This window comes from Podarcis tiliguerta, assembly GCF_965153285.1.
Source record: "Podarcis tiliguerta genome assembly, chromosome: 16".
Lineage (NCBI taxonomy): Eukaryota > Metazoa > Chordata > Lepidosauria > Squamata > Lacertidae > Podarcis > Podarcis tiliguerta.
The window spans coordinates 15,540,540-15,559,361 of record NC_139549.1 but is presented as its reverse complement, the minus strand read 5'-3'; the positions used below and the strand labels follow the sequence as shown (position 1 = coordinate 15,559,361).

The following is an 18,822-nucleotide window of genomic DNA, read 5'->3' as shown; positions in this document are numbered from 1 at the left end:
TAGCTCAAGGGGGTATTCTCAAATCATTCTTTCTCACCTGCTCTGGGCACCCTGAGCCAACCTGGAGATTCAAGTCCTCCCCTCGTGATGCAGGGGGGTGGAGCTCAGGTGAACCTGAAGACTTCAGGTCAGCCCTGGAGGCCTGGCAACCCCCAGCGCAGGAAAGGCTGAGGCCTATGGGGTCTGGGAAGCCTCAATTCAGGAGGGAAGGAGTCCAAGGAAGGTCTGGTCCCATGCAAACGGGGGGCCCTGGTGGCTGCAGGGAGCAGCGTGCTGAGATTTAATTTCCCACAAGACAGGATGCTCTGCCAGGAGTTTCATGGGAAATCAAGATGGCCGCCGGGCCCAGCCAGCCAGTGCTGCTTAAGAATGCTTGGGCCCAGGGCCTGTGTCAGCAGCAGGCTGGCCTGAGGTTGATACCTGAGCATGTTCCCTCACCCCTGCAAACAACAGCCAAACATTCCCATCAATGAAAGGGTGTGGAGCCCCAAACCAAACCAGGGCCAAGTTACGGACTTAGGTCCCACAGCTCTCTTTTTTTCCTGTAAAAGGAAAGTGGCCAATTAAAAGCGGGCTTTTCAAAAAGTAGCATGGCTATCCTAAGCGGAAAGTGTGAAAGGCACAGAGGGGGAAATACAGCGTGACCCACAAACAAGACCTGCAGGATATTGCACAGACCCACAAGGTAATGGTGGGTGAGGGGCAAATGGCCATGACTCTGTTCTCTAATTCTAAGCTGCGCTTCGCACCCCATAGCAGCCATTTTGTGACTGGTGGCCTTGGCAGCAGTCTGAATTTTTAATTCTTTGAAGCTCAAATAAAATTATCTATAAAACGGTATGCATTTTGATTTTTATTATGTATTTTTTATATTTTATTAGCTTTTTAAAAAGTTCATGTATTCAGTAGAGAAGGGGGGAGGGAGCACAGGAAGAGGAGAGGGGTTAGGAGAGGTATTTTACAATTTATCAAGATAAAGAGTCCTGACACCTCAGTTTTTACCGAAAAAAGGCTCAGCAAGGGAAGAAGGTGGATCATGGAGATATCTGATCCGGCCATGATGATACATGCCTTAGTTACATCCCGTTCAGATTACTGTAATGCTCTCTGCATGGGATTGCCTTTGGAAAGCGTTTGGAAATTTCAGGGGGTCCAAAGTGCTGCAGCCAGATTGCTAACCAGAGCCAGCTACAGGGAGAACAGAAACGCCTTTTTACAGCAACTCCATCGGTCCATTTCCAGGCACAATGCAAAGTGCTGGTTATGACCTACAAAGCCCTATACAGGTTGGGGGGTCAGACTATATATGAGCCTGGCTGGGCTCTGAGATTTTCTGGGGAGGCCTTTCTCTCAGCCAGCCGCCCTCACAGGCACATTTGGGGAGGACACACAAGAGGGCCTTCTCAGGGGCTGCTCCTAGACTGTGGAACTCCCTCCCATGGGAGGCTAGCCTAGCCCCTGCTCTGCTTTCCTTTCTCATGCCAACATAGACTTTCTCTGGTTCTGACAGGCCTATGACCACTAACTGGCTGTTGTGACAAGGTATTCTGAGGTGGGAACAGATTTTATTGTACTGTGTGTGTGTGTGTGTGTGTGTGTGTACGCATTTAAATTATTTTGAGTGTTTTCAGTGCTGTTTTAATGGAGTTGCTTGTTTTTCATATTTACATTTATTGTGTGTTTCTCGTATGTGTTTTAATTTATGCTGTCAGCTGCCTGGGGTCCTGCACTGGGAGAAAGGAAGAACATGAACAGAACGGAATAAAATACAGAAAGAAGTGGAGGCAAAACTTAAGGATACTAGAAGGGACCCCCCCCCTCGCCCTTCACAGAGACCACCAGCAGACCTCAACATATCTGAGAGTTAACAAATCACACCATCTTTCATTTATTTACTATTCTCATCATCACAAAGGGGCTCAACAAAATGATGATCTACTAATAAGATACAGAGATTTTCTTAAATCCTGAAACTGTTCACATACTTTACTTTTAGCCATCATTACAACAGCCCTGCAGGATCCTAGAACTATAGAACTGGAAGGGACTCAAAAGGTCATCAATTTTCTGCAATGCAGAGAAAGGACCAGATTGCATTTGGCTCACAAGACTACTGTTTCCTTTGCCTGAATCAACTATTAGGACCCTTTCCACCATGCGACACTCTCCCTGATGTGCCAGGTGCTGTACAGGCCACGGAAGCATTCACACTCCCCACTCGCAAGCCCCATGCAGTATTAGAAACTCAGATATATAAGTTGGTGCCAAATGGCTCCTTAAACCAGGGTTACAGTCGCCAAAATGGAATGCCTAGTTGCCATTTTGGGACCAGAAGGCTTGAAAGTCATATTTTTCAATGCAGCCGTACCTCGGAAGTTGAATGGAATCCGTTCTGGAAGTTCATTCAACTTCCAAAACGTTCAGAAACCAAGGCACAGCTTCTGATTGGCTGCAGGAAGCTCCTGCAGCCAATCTGAAGCCGCGGAACCCATGTCGGATGTTCGGGTTCCAAAGAACGTTTGCAAACCGGAACACTCCTGGGTTTGCAGCATTCGGGAGCCAAAACGTTCAACTCACAATGTGTTCGACTTCCGAGGTACGACTGTACAACTATTTGATTCCTGAAATTGGTTCTGATGATGCAGATGAGCTATAACGGATAGAATTCTACAGGGTATGTGAAAACAGACAAGATCCAAGGATCCCCAGGCATGCACCGCAAGATGGTGGAGACTTCAAGTATCCTGGTGCTCAGCCATCACCACTTGGTTGCAAAGTGGTCAACAGCCAGATGCAAAATGCGCCTGGCAAATTTTAAACGCTGGCCTGGTCCCACAGGAACCCGCAGCTCCCAGCTCCCCGCCAGCCTCTTACCTTCACTGCAGAATTTGCCCTGGAATCCGGTCAGGCTGCAGTCGCACTGGACCTCGCTGTTGACCACGGTGCAGATCCCTCCGTTGACGCAGGGGTTCTGCTTGGTGCACAGGTATTCCGTGTCACTGCGGATGCCCTGGCTGCCCAGGAGGGCGGGGGGCGTGTCGCCCACTTTGAGATTGGCCACCATGCCGCGGAAGGGCATCTCGTACTTGACGGTGCTGAGGGTGAGGGCCGAGAGCCGGACGTCTGGCGGGATGCCCCCCACGAAGAGGTCGCTCTCCACCGTCATGTCGCGCCGCTTGGACTTGACCTCGGCCACGCGGGCCTCTCCGTCGACCACCAGCATGGTCTCGCGGTAGTTGCGCGTCAGCAGCAGCATGTGCCAGCGGTCGTCGTTGACGGGCGTCTCCAGGTGCAGGCTGGCCGGCTCGGCGCAGGAGATCGTGAAGCGCAGGCGGAAGCGCCCCTCCAGGATCAGCAGCTCCAGGAAGTCGCAGTTCCCGCCGTCGTCCAGGTACAGCACCAGGGCCCGCGAGACATTGGTCTTGAGGCTGAAGCTCAGCTCCCCCGAGGAGCTGGCATCCCACCGGGCATAGCGAGCCCACTGGCCTGTTGCGCCCCCAAACTCCAAGGCCGCGCCGCCTGCCCCGGGGCCCAGCGCTGAGGCCACCAGCAACGCCAAGGGCAGCAGGCGCAACGCTTTCGCCATGGCCGCCCCGCTCTGCACACCTCGAGGCGAGTGGCGCCCCCCCTCCTGCTGCACACCTTCAGATCCACATGAGACTGACCGGCGCCTCCTGCAGGCAGAACAGGCCACAACCTGGCCGGGCAGAGAGAACCTCCTCTTGCTCTTCCTCAAAGAGCCGCAGGGGCTCTCGCGCAGGAAGGGGCCACGATGCACGTCTTCCCTGAAGGTCCTTGGGGCTCCCCTGTCCCCCCCTCCCCAAGAGCCAAGGCGACTCGGAAGCAGCCCTGCCTACAGCATATTCATCCTCTCATCGGCAGGGGCAGCAGAATCGCCCTCAGAACGAGGGGGGGTGGGGGGCGGGGCACGGGCAGGATGCTCCCAGGGGCCAACAACCCGTCCGTATCTGCCGCAGTCGGAAGCTTGGTCCTTCCTTCCCTCGATGGGCTCCCTCCGAATCCGTTCTGCGTTCAGTCTGGAGTGCGCATTGTAGAAAGCTCAGCCTGGAGTGGAGCAGGAAGGGGGGTGGGGGAGAGGAAGAGAGGAGAAAAGGGAAAGTAATCAGCCACTGTGCTGGTTTTCCTTTTTAAAAGTCCCATTCCTGACCCTGTAAACAGACCCTTCCCCACATTTGGAGTCCCAATTTCCAACCCACCTGCATCACAATCCCTAGCTGGGTTCACAGCGACTGCAAGTCACACTTTGCACACAACCCAAACCGATACAGATACATAGCTATATACAGTGCTGTTTTAATATAAAAAGAGGTGCCGGAACTCACCATGAACACCTCCCTTGTTTTCTTATTATGGCAATGGTGCTCACTTGAGAGGTGCCAGAACTGAGTTTCATTGAGTTCTGGCAGGGGGCGGGGAAGCCTTAGATATATAAATATATATGTAGGGGTGTGTGGGTGGGTGTGCGCACGCATATCTATATGGAACTCCCGTCATAACACCTCTTCTGCCTTGTCCCAAGCAAAGCTCAGACATACCCAATGAACGGTACCACCTACCCAGAAGAAAAAAAAATCTGAATCCCCTCGTGTTTTATTTTTGTCTTTGTATGCACTCTGGAGTCCAGAACTATTTTTTCTCTCCCAGCCCACCTGCACCACACAGGCAGGATCCTCATGTGGTCTCTTTTCCTGAGGTCTCCAATGTGGCAGTCATGTAGACATCATGACACCTTGAGGTGTTCCTGTTGGCACCTGCCAAGAGCCCCCGCCCTCCCTCGTCTTTTAAAATTCAGGGCTTTAAAAAAAAAATTTATCCCCACCTTGGGTGGGGCTGGACTGGCTGGCAGATGAAGGACAGGCATCATCCAGACCCCTCATCCACCCTCTTGCCATGCTTCCCCAGACTCTCTCTGGGCCCCACATGTGGGGGGGGGGTAGTAGCATACTATTTTGTGTGATAGATGTATCACCTGGGGGTTTTTTGGTTTGGTTTTGCATGCTTTGGCTGTTTGTTTGGTTGCAGCATAGGCTTGTCTGCTTTTATGTTTGGCTGTTAGGAGATCTCCTGCTTACTTTTTCAAAATATTTCATTAGAAAGTGCTGGTGCTTTTTGTCTGTGTTTTATTTATCGGGGGGTGGGGGTTGTGAATGTGTTTTGCCTACTATTTTGGGTGGGGGATTCTAAACATTGCCAGTTCTGCAGCTGTCCACAACACTTCATTAGATTTTCAAATGTGCCTCCCGAGCCCCAAAATGTTCCCCCTCCTACCCATTTTCTGTATGCAGAATGCCTTTAAAAACAGAGGGAGGGGGAATGAGAAGAGCAGCAAAATTCAAGAAAGTTGGACTTTGTTACTGGCATATATTAATACACAAGCTATCTATATATATCATAGGTGTCCATATTGCATGTGGGTCCTGTAGGCGAGTCATGCCTGTGGATGTGGGGGCACTGAAGACCTGTCCCCCACAAGGAATCTTAATTGACTGTCCTTCTGGTTTAGGAGATGTTAACAGGCACTGCTCATGCAGTTTCAAGCTGACCTGTTGAGCTATGTAAGCTAGAAATTTGGGTATTTTAAAAGGAAAGGTTACAAACATGAGCAGGTAGCCTTTCAGGGATCTGGATTCCAAGCTTCATGTCCTATCCTGGGCTCTTTGCTGGAACAAAATAACAGGATTCTACCCTTCTTGGCTCAGAGCAGAAAGCATACCTTCCGAGGTTTGAAAATAGGGACATCCTATTCCGTTATTATTATAACTGTATTATTATTAATAACCCAACCATCTGACTGGGTTGCCCCAGCCACTTTAGGTGGCTTCCAACATACATAAAAACATAATAAAACATTAAACATTAATAAACTTTCCTATACAGGGCTGCCTTCAGATGGCTATGGGTCATATAACTCCATACCCTCCAACATTTCGGGACGTCCTAAAGAAAAGCGAGACATTCCGGGATCAAATCAGAAACCAGGACGGCTTCTGTAAATCTGGGACTATTCTTGAAAAATAGAGACACTTGGAAGGTCTGAGAAAGTCTCGGTTGTACACCACATGGAGGGAGGGGCCATATGTGCAGGAGCATCTCTGTGTGTCCCCCAGGTGGCAGCACTCAAAGAAGTGCCCCTCTCTCTTCTCCTAACTTCATCCAAGCTCAACAAAACAAATTTGTGGCCCCACATCCAGCTGCGCCCCACAAGCCAGCTGCCTGCCCCCCCCCCCCCGCTGCCATTTTTGTGCTCTTTCCCCTAGGCAGGAAGAATCACATCTCCTCCCCACTCCATGCAGGATCAGGGCCCTGTGTCACTCAGCCAGCTAATGCAATGCAAATTTCATTCCCATCAAATTGCCTTTTTGGAATGATTACCCTTGTAACTGACTGTCAGAGAAGCAATTTATCCCCCCCCCCCCCGCCTGCCGCTGCTGCTCAGGGTGGAGGGTGTATTTGCATCTTGTTACTGCATAAGAGCATGATTATTTATAGCGGGGGGGGGATGTAGGAGAGGAAATGGGAATAGGATGAGGGGGGAGCATAGATGGAAAGAAAGTGGAGGGGAAGAGGGACTGGAGGGGGGGGCGCTGGTGGGCTGGCAGTCCAGGAGGCCAGGATTTCCAGCCAATTCTCCGCCACCCAGGGGGAAACATTCTTCCTCCTTCTCCAGGCTCCTTGTGGGCACAGACTCGAACTCAGAGCCCCCCATTTTTCCAACAGGGTTTTTCCTCCCTTAAAATTCCTGTCTCATCTTTTAAGTGAAAAGGACCCTCAAAGCAACTTAGAAATGATCATTAAACAAAACACAATAAATCCGAAACAAACCCACTTAAAAAAAAAGAAAAATGAATGCGTTTCTGCCTAACCACTCTTCGCAACTGGCATCTAATGGGAGACCAGATGCAAAAGTAGAGATGGGTTCTCAACCCAGAGACAGCAGAGTACTCATTAAAACACACGTGCACCCCCCCATTCTAGCACCTCTTGCACACCACGGAGCACAACTTAAATAAGCTGGGAGGGGGCACCACCACCACCAACGCGCTCTGGATGTTGGGGAGGGGGCTGGTCTCCATGGCAATGGGAGGGATACGCCATCATGCAAATGAGCCGCGCGGCGGGGTTATTTATAAATTCTCCCTCGTCTGCAGCACCTCATTGGGTAATGGGCATAATTAACATTCGGCTTCTAATTAGCCAATCAAATTAAATTCCGCACCTGCAATGGGTGCTTGATTGAAGCTTCAGCGCGCTGCAGCCTCCCGTCTTCCCCCTCCTCCCGCCCCCCCCCCCAGCTTTGAAGGGCTGCAGAGGAGCCCGAGCTGAAGACAAGCCCCCACCATTTAAAAGAGATAGAGATTTCCCACCCTCCTATCTGCCTCACACAAGTGTTGCTCAGCTTAAATGTTTAATGCACCCCCAAAATGTGAATTGTGGGCCTGCAGGACTGCAAAGGCGGCAGGGAGCAGTTTCTGGGGTCCACACCTCTCTCCCCCAGGAGAGGCTGAGTATTTCTACGGATGTTATTCCCAGTGGCGTAGCGTGGGTTGTCAGCACCGGGGGCAAGGCAAGTAATTTGCGCCCCCTAACCCGTGGATTTGCGCCCCCTAACCCTAACCCCCAGATGTTGCGCCCGGTGCGGCCGGCCCCGCCTGGACCCCCCACGCTACGCCACTGGTTATTCCTACTACTACATCCAAAGGTTTTCAGTTCCCAGCCTAGCAATGGAGCCAAGGGTGCAGCAGGTGACCAGACTCACCCAGCCAAATAAAAATAAAAATGTGGGGGCAACGAAGGGGCAAAGTATATTTCTAGTTGGGCAAGAAAGAAAAAAGAACAGCATGTGTTAATGACAGGTGTTCAGAAGTGAGGAGTGAGCTTCTTGTTTGGGGGGGGGGGCGCTGCTTGCCCCCTTTTCCTCCTTTGTCCCCACCTTAGGTCTCACCATCTGCAGAAGAGGCAGGATTTTACCTTTTCTTGCCTGAGGCAAATGGCAAGACGGCCCTCCCCAACCCAGTTCTGGCCCTTAAATCTGACTTCAGCACTGGGCGGCAGAAGGAAACAGAAGAGCCCCCTCCATCCATTACCCGAAAGGCTACAACAGCAGCAGCAGTTTCACTTGGGGGGGGGGGGTGTCACGTGGCACTAAGCTGCAAAGGAAGCCCCCTCAGCTCACCACCTCTCGGGAGGAGGCAGACTTCCATCCTTCCCAAGAGCTTCCTTGATTGGTTGATTGCATTTATATTGCATTTTCTTCTCCAAGGAGCTCCAGGTGGGGTATGTGGCGTGCCTCTCCCTCCTTTATCCCCCCCCCCAAACAACAACAACCCTGTGAGGAAGGTCAGGCTGAGACAGAGAGTGGCTGGCCCAAGGTCACCCCCCAGTGAGCTTCATGGCCGAGTGGGGACACTCTAACCATTACACACACCCTCTGGCTAATGCCGGTTGGCTTGAGGAAAGGGTGAAGGCTGGCTTGCAGGAGGTGGGTGGGTGTTTGCGCACATGTGCAGGATTGGCTGTGGGCTCTCCCTGCTTCTCAGAATCTGAGTGAAGGTCACATGCTGGGATGGGACCAGGACAGAAACGTGGAGCCGTAAGGGAAGGCTGCGAAGTGCATGCCACTCTGTTGACACATGTGTCCTCCTCATACTTGATACGATACAATACGATAATCTTTATTGTCATTGTCCCATACAGAACAACGAAATTGAAAAGATCTACATCAGACATTCAAAACCAACAAGCCTGCTATCCCAGCCTGGTTAACCCCCTAAAAACTCTGATACCCCATAATTAAATACAATATACTCCCATAGAAACTACCTTAAAAGGTAAAGGGACCCCTGACCATGAGGTCCAGTCGTGGCCGACTCTGGGGTTGCGGTGCTGATCTCGCTCTATAGGCCGAGGGAGCCGGCGTACAGCTTCCGGGTCATGTGGCCAGCATGACTAAGCCGCTTCTGGCGAACCAGAGCAGTACACGGAAACGCCGTTTACCTTCCCGCATGAGCGGTACCTATTTATCTACTTGCACTTTGACGTGCTTTCGAACTGCTAGGTTGGCAGGAGCAGGGTCCGAGCAACGGGAGCTCACCCCGTCACGGAGATTCAAACCGCCAACCTTCTGATCGGCAAGTCCTAGGCTCCGTGGTTTAACCCACAGCGCCACACACTGCGTTTAAAACCAAAATCGCATTTGGATAGAAACTGTTTCTCAGGCAGCTAGTCCTAGTCTTTATAACCCTGTACCTTCTTCCAGAAGGCAGAAGCTGAAATAGATCATTTCCGGGGTGCGCACTATCCTGTACTATCTCTGCAGCTTTCTTATGACACCTGGATACTTGATACTTGAGAAGCTCCTGGGAGAAAAGACCCTGAGGAGGAGGTCTGATTGGGATGACAGCAAGGCAGAGCCCCTTAGTAAAGAGTAGCCTCCCTCAAATGACCAGTTGCTGGAAAAACCATAGGAGGGGAGAGGGCCCTTGCGCAAATCCCGCTTGCTGGCTTCCCAGAAGATCATCTGGTTGGCCACTTGGGGACTAGGATGCTGGGCCAGAAGAGCTCTTTGGGGCCTGATCCTGCAGGGCTCTTCTTAGGTTCCTGTGAGCAGCTTGACCCAACCCTTTTGCCTTTCTAGGGGACCTCTGAGGGTTGCCCTATGTTTGAGAAACCACAAATACGGCCTGCTGTGTGACCTGTCCTTCCAAGCATGCCCCTTGTCTGTCCTGCCGCAGAGAGTTGCACAGGTGAGCAGCGTCTGGTTCTTGGCACGAACAGCGCAGCAGGCTGCCTCTGGGAGCTGTGTGGTGGCAGCGCTGGCTGCCTTTTTGCCAGCTGCCATCGCACCCTCCGCAGCAGCAGCGCGGTTTCCCTCCTGCTCCTGTGGCTGCAGCCCACCATGTCAGCCCCGGGTGTCGCATCACATTAAGAGTGTCTGCAAGCATGTGAAGACAAGTGTGAACAGCTAGCCTCCCCCCCCCTCCTTCCTTCCTTGCACTGCTCTGCTCTGCTCTGCTCCTCTCCCCCACTCCCTGCATCCTGCATGCCAGAGAGCGAGTGATGGAAGTTCTGGTATATATACCTCCTTCCTTGGCGAAAGTGGGAAGGGGGCCCCCGCTGCAATCCTCTCCACTTCACTCCACAAGGGCTCCCGTTGCCACAGGGAAGGATAAGCAATGAAGCGCATGGGCAGCAGGAGAGTTGCCCACGGCCCTGGAGCAACGAGCCAACGCAACTGTGCAAGGGGCCCCCAGACTCACTGCACCGGAAGATGAGTGCAGCTTCTGCCTCTCTGCTTGCCACGGGCAATCAGGAATCCCATGCAGGGGAGGGAATGGTTAGGGTTGCCATACGCACAGAATTTCCCAGGCATAGCCAGCAATCGGCCCTCGGAAACTGTCCGGGCGGGAATTGCCTAACCGTCCCAGGAAATCTGGACTACCCATGGCAACCCATGTCGCAATTTCCTTTAAAAATAGCTCCGTTTTTAAAAGAGGATGAGACAAATTCACGGAGGAGAGGTCGGACAATGGCTACAATCTGCCTCCCTGGAGGCAGAAATGCTTCTGAATACCAGTTGCTCGAAACCACAGGAGGGGAGAGTTGCTCTTGTGCTCAGGTCCTGCTTTCAGATTTCCTATAATGGGCATCTGGTCAGCCACTGCAAGAAAAGGATGCTGGGCTAGATGGGCCATTGGCGTGACTCTCCATCCTCCTCCTCGGCCAGAATGGCTGGTTTCTGTGCCAGCTTTGGGGTGGGGGGTGAGGTAATCTCTTCCTCCTTTACCAGCACAGACTCACAGCAGCCTGGCAAATGGGCAGGCAGTGCAGGGTGGCAGATCATGCAGCTTGGTAGGAGACAAGTCTCTTTACCAGCCTGCTAAGAGTCACGCTAAGGTCATGGAGCAGAGGGGAGCCCCCTCCTTCCTCCAGGCCACTTGCACCTGTGACCCTATCTACAACACACCATCCTCAGCACCATAACAGCAGCAGTAGTAATAATAGTAATGATTTTCAGAGAACACTTGGAACGCTGCTTGGAACGTAATTATGTCGTTTCGAGTCACCAGCTGTTTCCCCTTTTCTTTTCTCAGCTGTCGAAGAAGTGTCTGCACCTCTTCCCAAAGGGTGTCCCTGCTTACGGGTTCCAAAACTGGGTTTTTGCCTTAGTCAAATTAGCACCTCGTTGGGAGAGAACAAACTTCCCTGCACTAAGCAAAGGTTTCCATTTATTTGCTGAGCCTTCCTTTTCACCCCATGGGCTCCCTCTCCTTCTGAGGAATTGTCTGAACACACATTTCGTATTTTAATCCTCCCCCCCCCCCCGATTGATTTCAAATCGACTAATCTCATTATTTTATATATTGACTTCCCACCCCCACTCCCCAGTGTTCTTGTGCAAACTCTTTTCTACTGCATTATATATCAAACTCTTACCTATTACAAAAACCCCTCTGATACAATTACTTTATCATTTTTCTCCCACTGCTCCTATCTTGAATCCTGCCCATGATTTCATCTGACTATGAGACTTTTCCAAATAGTCCAAAAAAGGCCTCCATTCTTCTATAAAAAAAACTTTATCATTTCGATATCTTAATGTCGTTGTCAGCTTCTGAGTACACAATTCAGAGGCATCAGGCCAACCCAGCCCAAGGCCTGGAGGGACATAAGAACCCACTAAGAGCTTGCTGGATCAGGCCACTGGCCCACCTAATCCAGCATCCTATTCTCACAGTGAGCAGCCAGATGCTTCAATGGGAAACCTGCAAGCAGGACTCAAACACAAGAGCCCTCTTCCTCTCTTGTTGTTTCCAGCAACTTGCATTCAGAAGCACTGCTGCCTCCAACAGTGGAGGTAGAGCGTAAGCCAGGGGTCAGCAAACTTTTCCAGCAGGGGGCTGGTCCACTGTCCCTCAGACCTTGTGGGGAGCCAGACTATATTTTTTTTTGGGGGGGGGGGAATGAACAAATTCCTATGCCCCACAAATAACCCAGAGATGCATTTTCAACAAAAGGACACATCCTACTCATGTAAAAACATGCTGATTCCCGGACTGTCTGTGGGCCAGATTTAGAAGGCGATTGGGCCGGATCTGGCCCCCGGGCCTTAGTTTGCCTACCCACGGCATAAGCCATTGCAGCCTTCAATAGCCCTCTTCTCCATGAGACAGGAGACAGTCAATTAAATATCCACAAGTAAATGATTAGGATAGCAATTCCAAATATGCAAGCGTGCAATGCTTCTTTGCTACACCTTGAGCAGGTCCTCAGGCTCCCATTTTACAGCTGTGGAACCAAGGCTGAAAGAAACGATCAATTTCATGCACATGTAAGGGGCAAGCTACAGATGTGCATATGATCAGACTCTTTTTCTGCTGCTGAGGAATAAATGTGGACATCGGAAGAGGCTAGATGCAGCTGGGTCAGGCCAAAGGGAAGCCATCTAGCTCAGCCTCCTCTTCTCACAGTGAATCATAGCACTGTGGAGTTGCAAGGGACCACCAGCGTCATCTATTTCAACCCCCTGCCAAGCAGAAATCTCAGCTAAAGCATCCCTGACAGGTGGCCATCCAGCCCCTGCTTAAAAACCTCCAAAGATGGAGAATCCAGCACCTTCCAAAAGAAAGAAAACCTCAGAAAGTTCTTCCAAAGGTTTAGTCCTCTCTCATCGCTTGTATCCGTCGCTTCGGGTCTTATATTATTAATATTATCATTAATTAAATGTACACCCCACCATTCATCAAGAGACCACAGGGCAGGCTTCCCCTCTGGAGCATCAGAAAGCAAATTCTGGCCACCCTTCAGATACTTGAAGACGGCTATCTGTCCTTCGCTGATTTCCCCCGCTGCCTGTCTCCACAAGGCGATGCCCTTTCAAACCAATTACCGCAGCGCCCGGCATCCATCCCTGCCCTCCCCTCGGTGACCCCGTAGCACACTGATCTTGACCTGCTGTGTGTTTTCCAGCCGGCAGACCTGGGCACCGAGCGAGAGGCTCGCAGGAAGGAGGAGGGCAGGACCCTGGCCGCCGGCGCCTCGTGCCACCCTGTGCCCTGCGCAGGAAGCTCCCTCCCTGCACCGAAACACACAGCCCGGGGCCGGAGGAGGGCTGCGATAGCAACTCAGAGCGTTCCTGCAACCTGAGCAGCAGGAGCAGAGAGCGCCAGCAAAGCTCTCTCCACCCACAACGCGCCGGCAGCTGGCCTGCAGCAGCCGCTGCTATTAATAAAGGCTTCCGTCATGCCCGGGCAGTGCTGGGACTGCCAGTGGCATCAGTGGAGCAAACAAGCTCACAGCAGCCTGGCAGAGGGAGGGAGGGAGAGGGAGAGAGGGAGGGATGTGTTGAGCAGTGCCCCACAGCCTCAGCCCTGCCCCACTGCCCAAACTCGACAGGACGCTGCCGGTGGCCACTTGGGCACCTTTGAGCAGAAGGCGGAAGAGGACAAGGCGTTAGCATGGTGTTTGCATATGCACAGGCACAGAGGCAAATGGATAAATGGTTGTGGTTTGGACAGGAATCCAAGGCACCTCGTGGCAGCAAGGAAGACTAGGTGGTCTGCATGCCCCTGCCTGCTCAGCCTGGTTTCCTGGGGCATCTTTGAATCCTGCTGCTCCCCTGTCTGAGATATTTTCTCCAAAATAGTCTTGGTCCATAGAGTACTGTGCCCTGCACTGTGAAGGAGGCATGGCTGCCCGGGAACCAGAATATGTCTTAATTGTGATCATGTCTGTTCTGTGTAGTTCCCCAATCCTAAACCACTAGGCACTACTTCCCTCCCAGTGCTTGGGGGGGGGGAATTCAGGCTTCCAGATCCTTGGCTACGATACCTGGGAGTCATCCCCTACCCCCTCTCTTTTATATGCCTCTCCTATGGCCTCAGCTTTGACCACATCAAGTTCTGCATTGCAAGGGTTGGACCCTTGTGATCCCTTCCAACTCTACAATTCTATGATTCAAAGTCATCTAATCCCCTAAAAAAGATCCAGCAGTCCTGCCTCCAAGGGCCTCCTCCCTCTTTGCCTAGATGCAGGGGGCAAAAACTCCAAAGCAGCCATAGTGTGTGGGTCAGAGGACCACAAGCAACCCTCCACCATCCTGCTCTCTCATCTTCCCAGCTTTCTTGCAGCCTCCCTACTGCACAGCTTCACATTTAAGGAGTGAGGAAACTCAGGCTCCTCCTCAGTCGAGCAGAGCATGACAGGTGGTCCAGGTAGGGAGCAAGGGGAGGGGGGCTTAGCAAATCTTTAGTGCTTTAAAAATAATAAACCAAAATATATGTGTTGGGGGGTTGTCCCTCTTTTATCTTAGGGCTGTGCACACACGAGCACAAACACACACACACACACACACAGAGAGAGAGAGAGAGAGAGAGAGAGAGAGAGAGAGAGAGAGAGAGATTTTGGCCCAAGACCATCCTGGCAAAATTTGCCTTCTGTCTCCCTGCCCCAGTCAACATATTAGATGGTCCTACAGGACAGAGGCCTGTCTCTTAGTTTATGGTGCTCTATAAAGCCCTAGGCTGCCTCTGGCAAGTCGCAACGCATAAATAAGCAACACAAACAGCAGTTCTGTGTTATTATTTATTTACTGCATTTATTTCCATCCATTCCTCCAAAAAGCTTGAGGCAACATACATTATTTTCTACACACTCTCTCTCTCTCTTACACACACACACATTTTATCCTCACAACTAGCCTGCGAGGCAGGCCAAGCAGAGATTGTAACTGAACCAAGTGAGCTTTCTGGTTGCATGGGGATTTGAGCCATTTTCCCCACAACAACTCTGTGTAGCAGAACCAGAGCTTGATTTGGGACATCGGAAGTGCTGAAATCAAATCTCGCTGGGCTTTGGGCTGCCTGACTGCCAGACTTTGTCCTCCAATCGTGGACATGAGCAGGACAGGAGGGGGGATTATGCAACGGTCGGGCAAGAGGGGTGATGCACCCCCAGCACACCCAGCATGGTCTGTCTGGGGCTGATGGGAAGTGTGGCCCCAAACATCTGGAGGGCCTCAGCCTGGGGATACCTGGTGGCTCATGATCTGTAGGCAGGAGAAGTACAAGGTCATGGATAAAAGCCAGAGAGCCGGTCCTGATATTGGCATGGGGGGTGGGGAGAAAAGAGAGCACATTGCAACCTTTCTAGTACCTCTTCCTGTGGTTAGGAGTAGAAGAAGTTTGCCAAGCTTTGCGCCAGGGTGCCTGGGTTCCTCCTAGGAGGCAGTGTGAACAAGTTGGAGGCTTCAGGCTTTTAAAAAATAATCAAATAATCTGATCTTTCCCAGAAATTTAAAACATTTTTTAATGTCCTCTCTCTCTCTCTCTCTCTCTCTCTCTCTCTCTGTGTGTGTGTGTGTGTGTGTGTCTGGTTCCCCCGCCCAGCTTCAAAAAGCTGCAATCCAAGGCCGGGTACAGAAACGGAGGAGGCCGACCCAGCAGCCACGAAGGGGACGTGACCACGATGGAAAGTGCAGAGACAGGAGCAAAAAATAACTCATTAATACAATAAACAAAGTGATTAGGCAGCCGCACAATCGATCGACGTGCTCATTACCGCCACCCTGACAGCTCCTTAAGGGCAGAGCTGAAGGTTAAGCAAAAAGAGGGGGGCGGCAACAGGACTCTGGAGACGGCCAAGGCGGCGGGGGGCGGAGAAGAAGAGAGGAACAGAATCCTAGAATTGCAGAGCTGGACCAGGAGCAGGGGGTCCTAAAGGACATCTAGTCCAACCCCAGGGAATCCAGGGCCAGAGTGGGTGGCAGCACCGCCCCTGCTTCTTGACACCCAGCCAGGAGGAGAGTGTGACCCACCTCTCATGGTTTCTGTTGTCCTCCTGTGTCTCTTAAACCCATGAGATCTAGCCCTGCCTTCCTGGGCGGCGGCAGCAGAATTCAAGCCATGGTTCTCTTCTGCATGAGGAGGAGGAAGGGGAAGGGGAAGTGAGCCTCCTGGGATTTGTTTATTTCTTTGCTTAATTGCATTTATATCCCACTGTTTCTCCTCCAAGGAGCTCAAGGTGGTGTACATGTTTCTACCCCCCCCCTCGTTTAATCACCACCACAACAACCCTGCGAGGCGGGTTAGCATGACAGGCAGTGACTGGCCCAAGGTCACCCCAGGAAACCTCTAGGCCAAGTGGGAATTTGAACCCTCGCCTGCTGCATCCCACAACCTACAGCACCCCCTCTTTTACATCCAGGGGGTATGGCAGGGTAAGGGCTTGCCATTATTTTGGGGCCCATGGGCAGGTTTGCAAATCGGGGACTATCGTGGGCACTACTTGTGGGCCTCAACATCCCCCTTTCCAGCTATAACCCCCCTTGTTTTCTGCTGTTCCGGAGGGTTGGACCCGAACCAATTAATTTAAAAGATGAGATTTGGACAAAACCTTAAGAACATCCTGACAGTAAGAGCCATTTGACAGTGGTACAAAATCCCTTGGAAGGTGGTGGACTTTGTAAAAAGCTGTTAGATGGCCATCTGTCAGGGATTCTTTAGCTGTGGCTCCTGCCTTGCAGGGGGTTGGACTAGATGACACTTGGGGTCCCTTCGAACTTTACAGTTCCATTATTGCATGACTTCTGCGCTTAGGAAAAATGTTTGCTGCAATTAGCATGGAGTTACTCTGTTTGAGGAAAGAGGGAGCAGGATGGAGGAGCGAAGACCTGCCCTTCTTAAATACAGTTGTGATTACGCTGTCAGTCTACATGGTACATTTCAAAGAATGAGACAACAAGTCTCTGCCCTGATAGGCCTACAGTCTAGAAATCAACCCAAGGAAGGGGCAGCAGTGCTGGTGGGGACTCAACCTGGGACATTCTGCATGCAAAGCAGGGCTAGAGCCCCCACCCTGTGGCCCCCAGCCCTTGGCTTTGCATCCCCACAAAATGACCTTAATAGCCAGTGTTGCAGCGATGCTCTGAAGAGCCTTTCTCCATGGAGGCTACAAGCACTCCCAGCCCCTTACCCCTTCCTGATCTCCCACTCTTGAGCAAGAAGGTCTGGAGGGAGATTCTGAGCAGTTTGCTGTGTGACCCCAAATACAAGGGCAGGCAGGAAGGGAAACAGGTCTAAGCTGGGTATGTTTGCAAAGCCCTTCCACAGATTGAGGACAAGAACCCTTGAAGGGGACTCAGCTCTCATTGTCGTCTATAATGCAGCTTGATTACCATTTATAATACTCGGTTGCATTTTGATTTCTATCGGTATTTGATTGAAGAGATTGGTCTAAAAATGTTAAGGGGTATAGAAATCATCTCAACAAATAAGCACCCGGCTTCCGTTCCTGCTGTTCGGCTGAGGCTCCCCTGGAGAGGAAGACAAGAGGAAAAGCCCAATGGGACGACGTCACCTCTGAGAAACCCCCAGAGCCTCCTTCGCCAAATCTGGGGCCCTCCAGGTGTTCTGGACTAGGCTGGCGATGGGAGTTGTAGACTAATCCAACACATCTGGAGAGGCACAAGGCTGGCAGAGCACCTCTGTACAGTAAACCAGGAGAATATCACCTGCACAGATGGGAAGCCCAGGTTTCAAATGTTGCCTTGAGCAGTCACTCTGTGCCATTCCTGCAACTCCCTTCACCCTTTGTGCAAAGCTCAGGCAGATACATGCCTACTTGGAAGTCAGCCTCATTGAGCTCGGTGGATCTGGGGGCTGCAGCCTCCTTTTTCAATTTTCTTCTTCTTTTCCTTTTTCTTCCTCTTCCTCCTCTTCTAGGCACCAGAACCAATGCCTCGGTTGAGCCAAGGCTCGTGCACAGAGCTTGTTTTCCAGTACCGGAGGTGTGTGAAATTACTATGACGATCCAGAGAGTTCATCAAGGGTTCATTCCTCACTCATCTTCCCGGGTGAGATATAAACGCCACCACCTGCTCCGAGCCGGGCCTGCCTGCCACTTTCCGCGCAGGACAAACAGGCCTGAAGAATGAAATGGACACCTTTCTGCCACCCAGGACGGTTGAAAAACCAGTGCTAGTGGGGGTGGGGGGGCAGTTTTCACCCTTCCAAGACTCTCTGCAACTGACTTTAGGTACCTACACTCGGGGGCAGGGGGAGAGAAAATCGAAAGGGAGATTGCAGTGTGATATGACTGAACTACAATTTGTCAAGAGTTTCAATTCTATGTTGGGAAGAGGGGTTAATAAGCTGACCCAAGCCAGGATGTTTGTGCTGTCACCAGCACTGTTTGGGTCACTGTTAATAACAAAGTTGTCAACATCCACAGACAATGCCTTCCTCTCCCATTCCTTGTTTACAACCCCCCCCCCCAACGCTATATTCCACAGACTCAGCTATTCAGCTCCAAACATAACGTTTTAAGTGTGCTTTAAGTGCATTATACAAATGTAACACTAGATGGCGCTGCTGAGCTAATGGGAAATTCCATATATATTTTACGTCTGGTTTTTTTAAAAGCATTTTCGCAGCCTCTTTTAATATCTGTGTAGATTCAGCCCGTGTTTGCATGTATGTGCAAACTCCTTGGTGCAGAAGCCTGTGCTGTTAGCTTACTGTAACACCATCAACCTCTGTCGCGCTTTACATAACTAGAAAACTTTTCATTTTTATGGTTCTGATATATGTATTTTATTAGTATTTTATACCTTGCCCTTTGGGAGCCCTTTGGGGTAATAGGGAGCTTAGAAATGCAATAGATATCTAAATACATAAAATTATGCATAGCATGATGAAAGTGAGCAGGTGTCATGTCTCTGTGTGTGTGTGTCGTAACACCAACTTGGGGACGTCCAATGAAACTGAATATCGGAAGATTCAGAAAGACAGATAAAAGAGAATACTT

The 18,822-nt window shown here is 51.1% G+C and overlaps 1 protein-coding gene across 1 annotated transcript in view; it reads right to left on the bottom strand.

Moving 5' to 3' along the window:
- NRXN2 (neurexin 2) overlaps positions 1-18,822 on the bottom strand; it is a 345,397-nt gene that overhangs the window by 289,576 nt on the left and 36,999 nt on the right. Inside the window, exon 2 of the mRNA XM_083417037.1 lies at positions 2,875-4,065. Within this exon, the coding sequence (XP_083273163.1) occupies positions 2,875-3,586 (712 nt within the window). The 5' untranslated portion in view covers positions 3,587-4,065. The remainder of the gene's footprint in view (positions 1-2,874; positions 4,066-18,822) is intronic.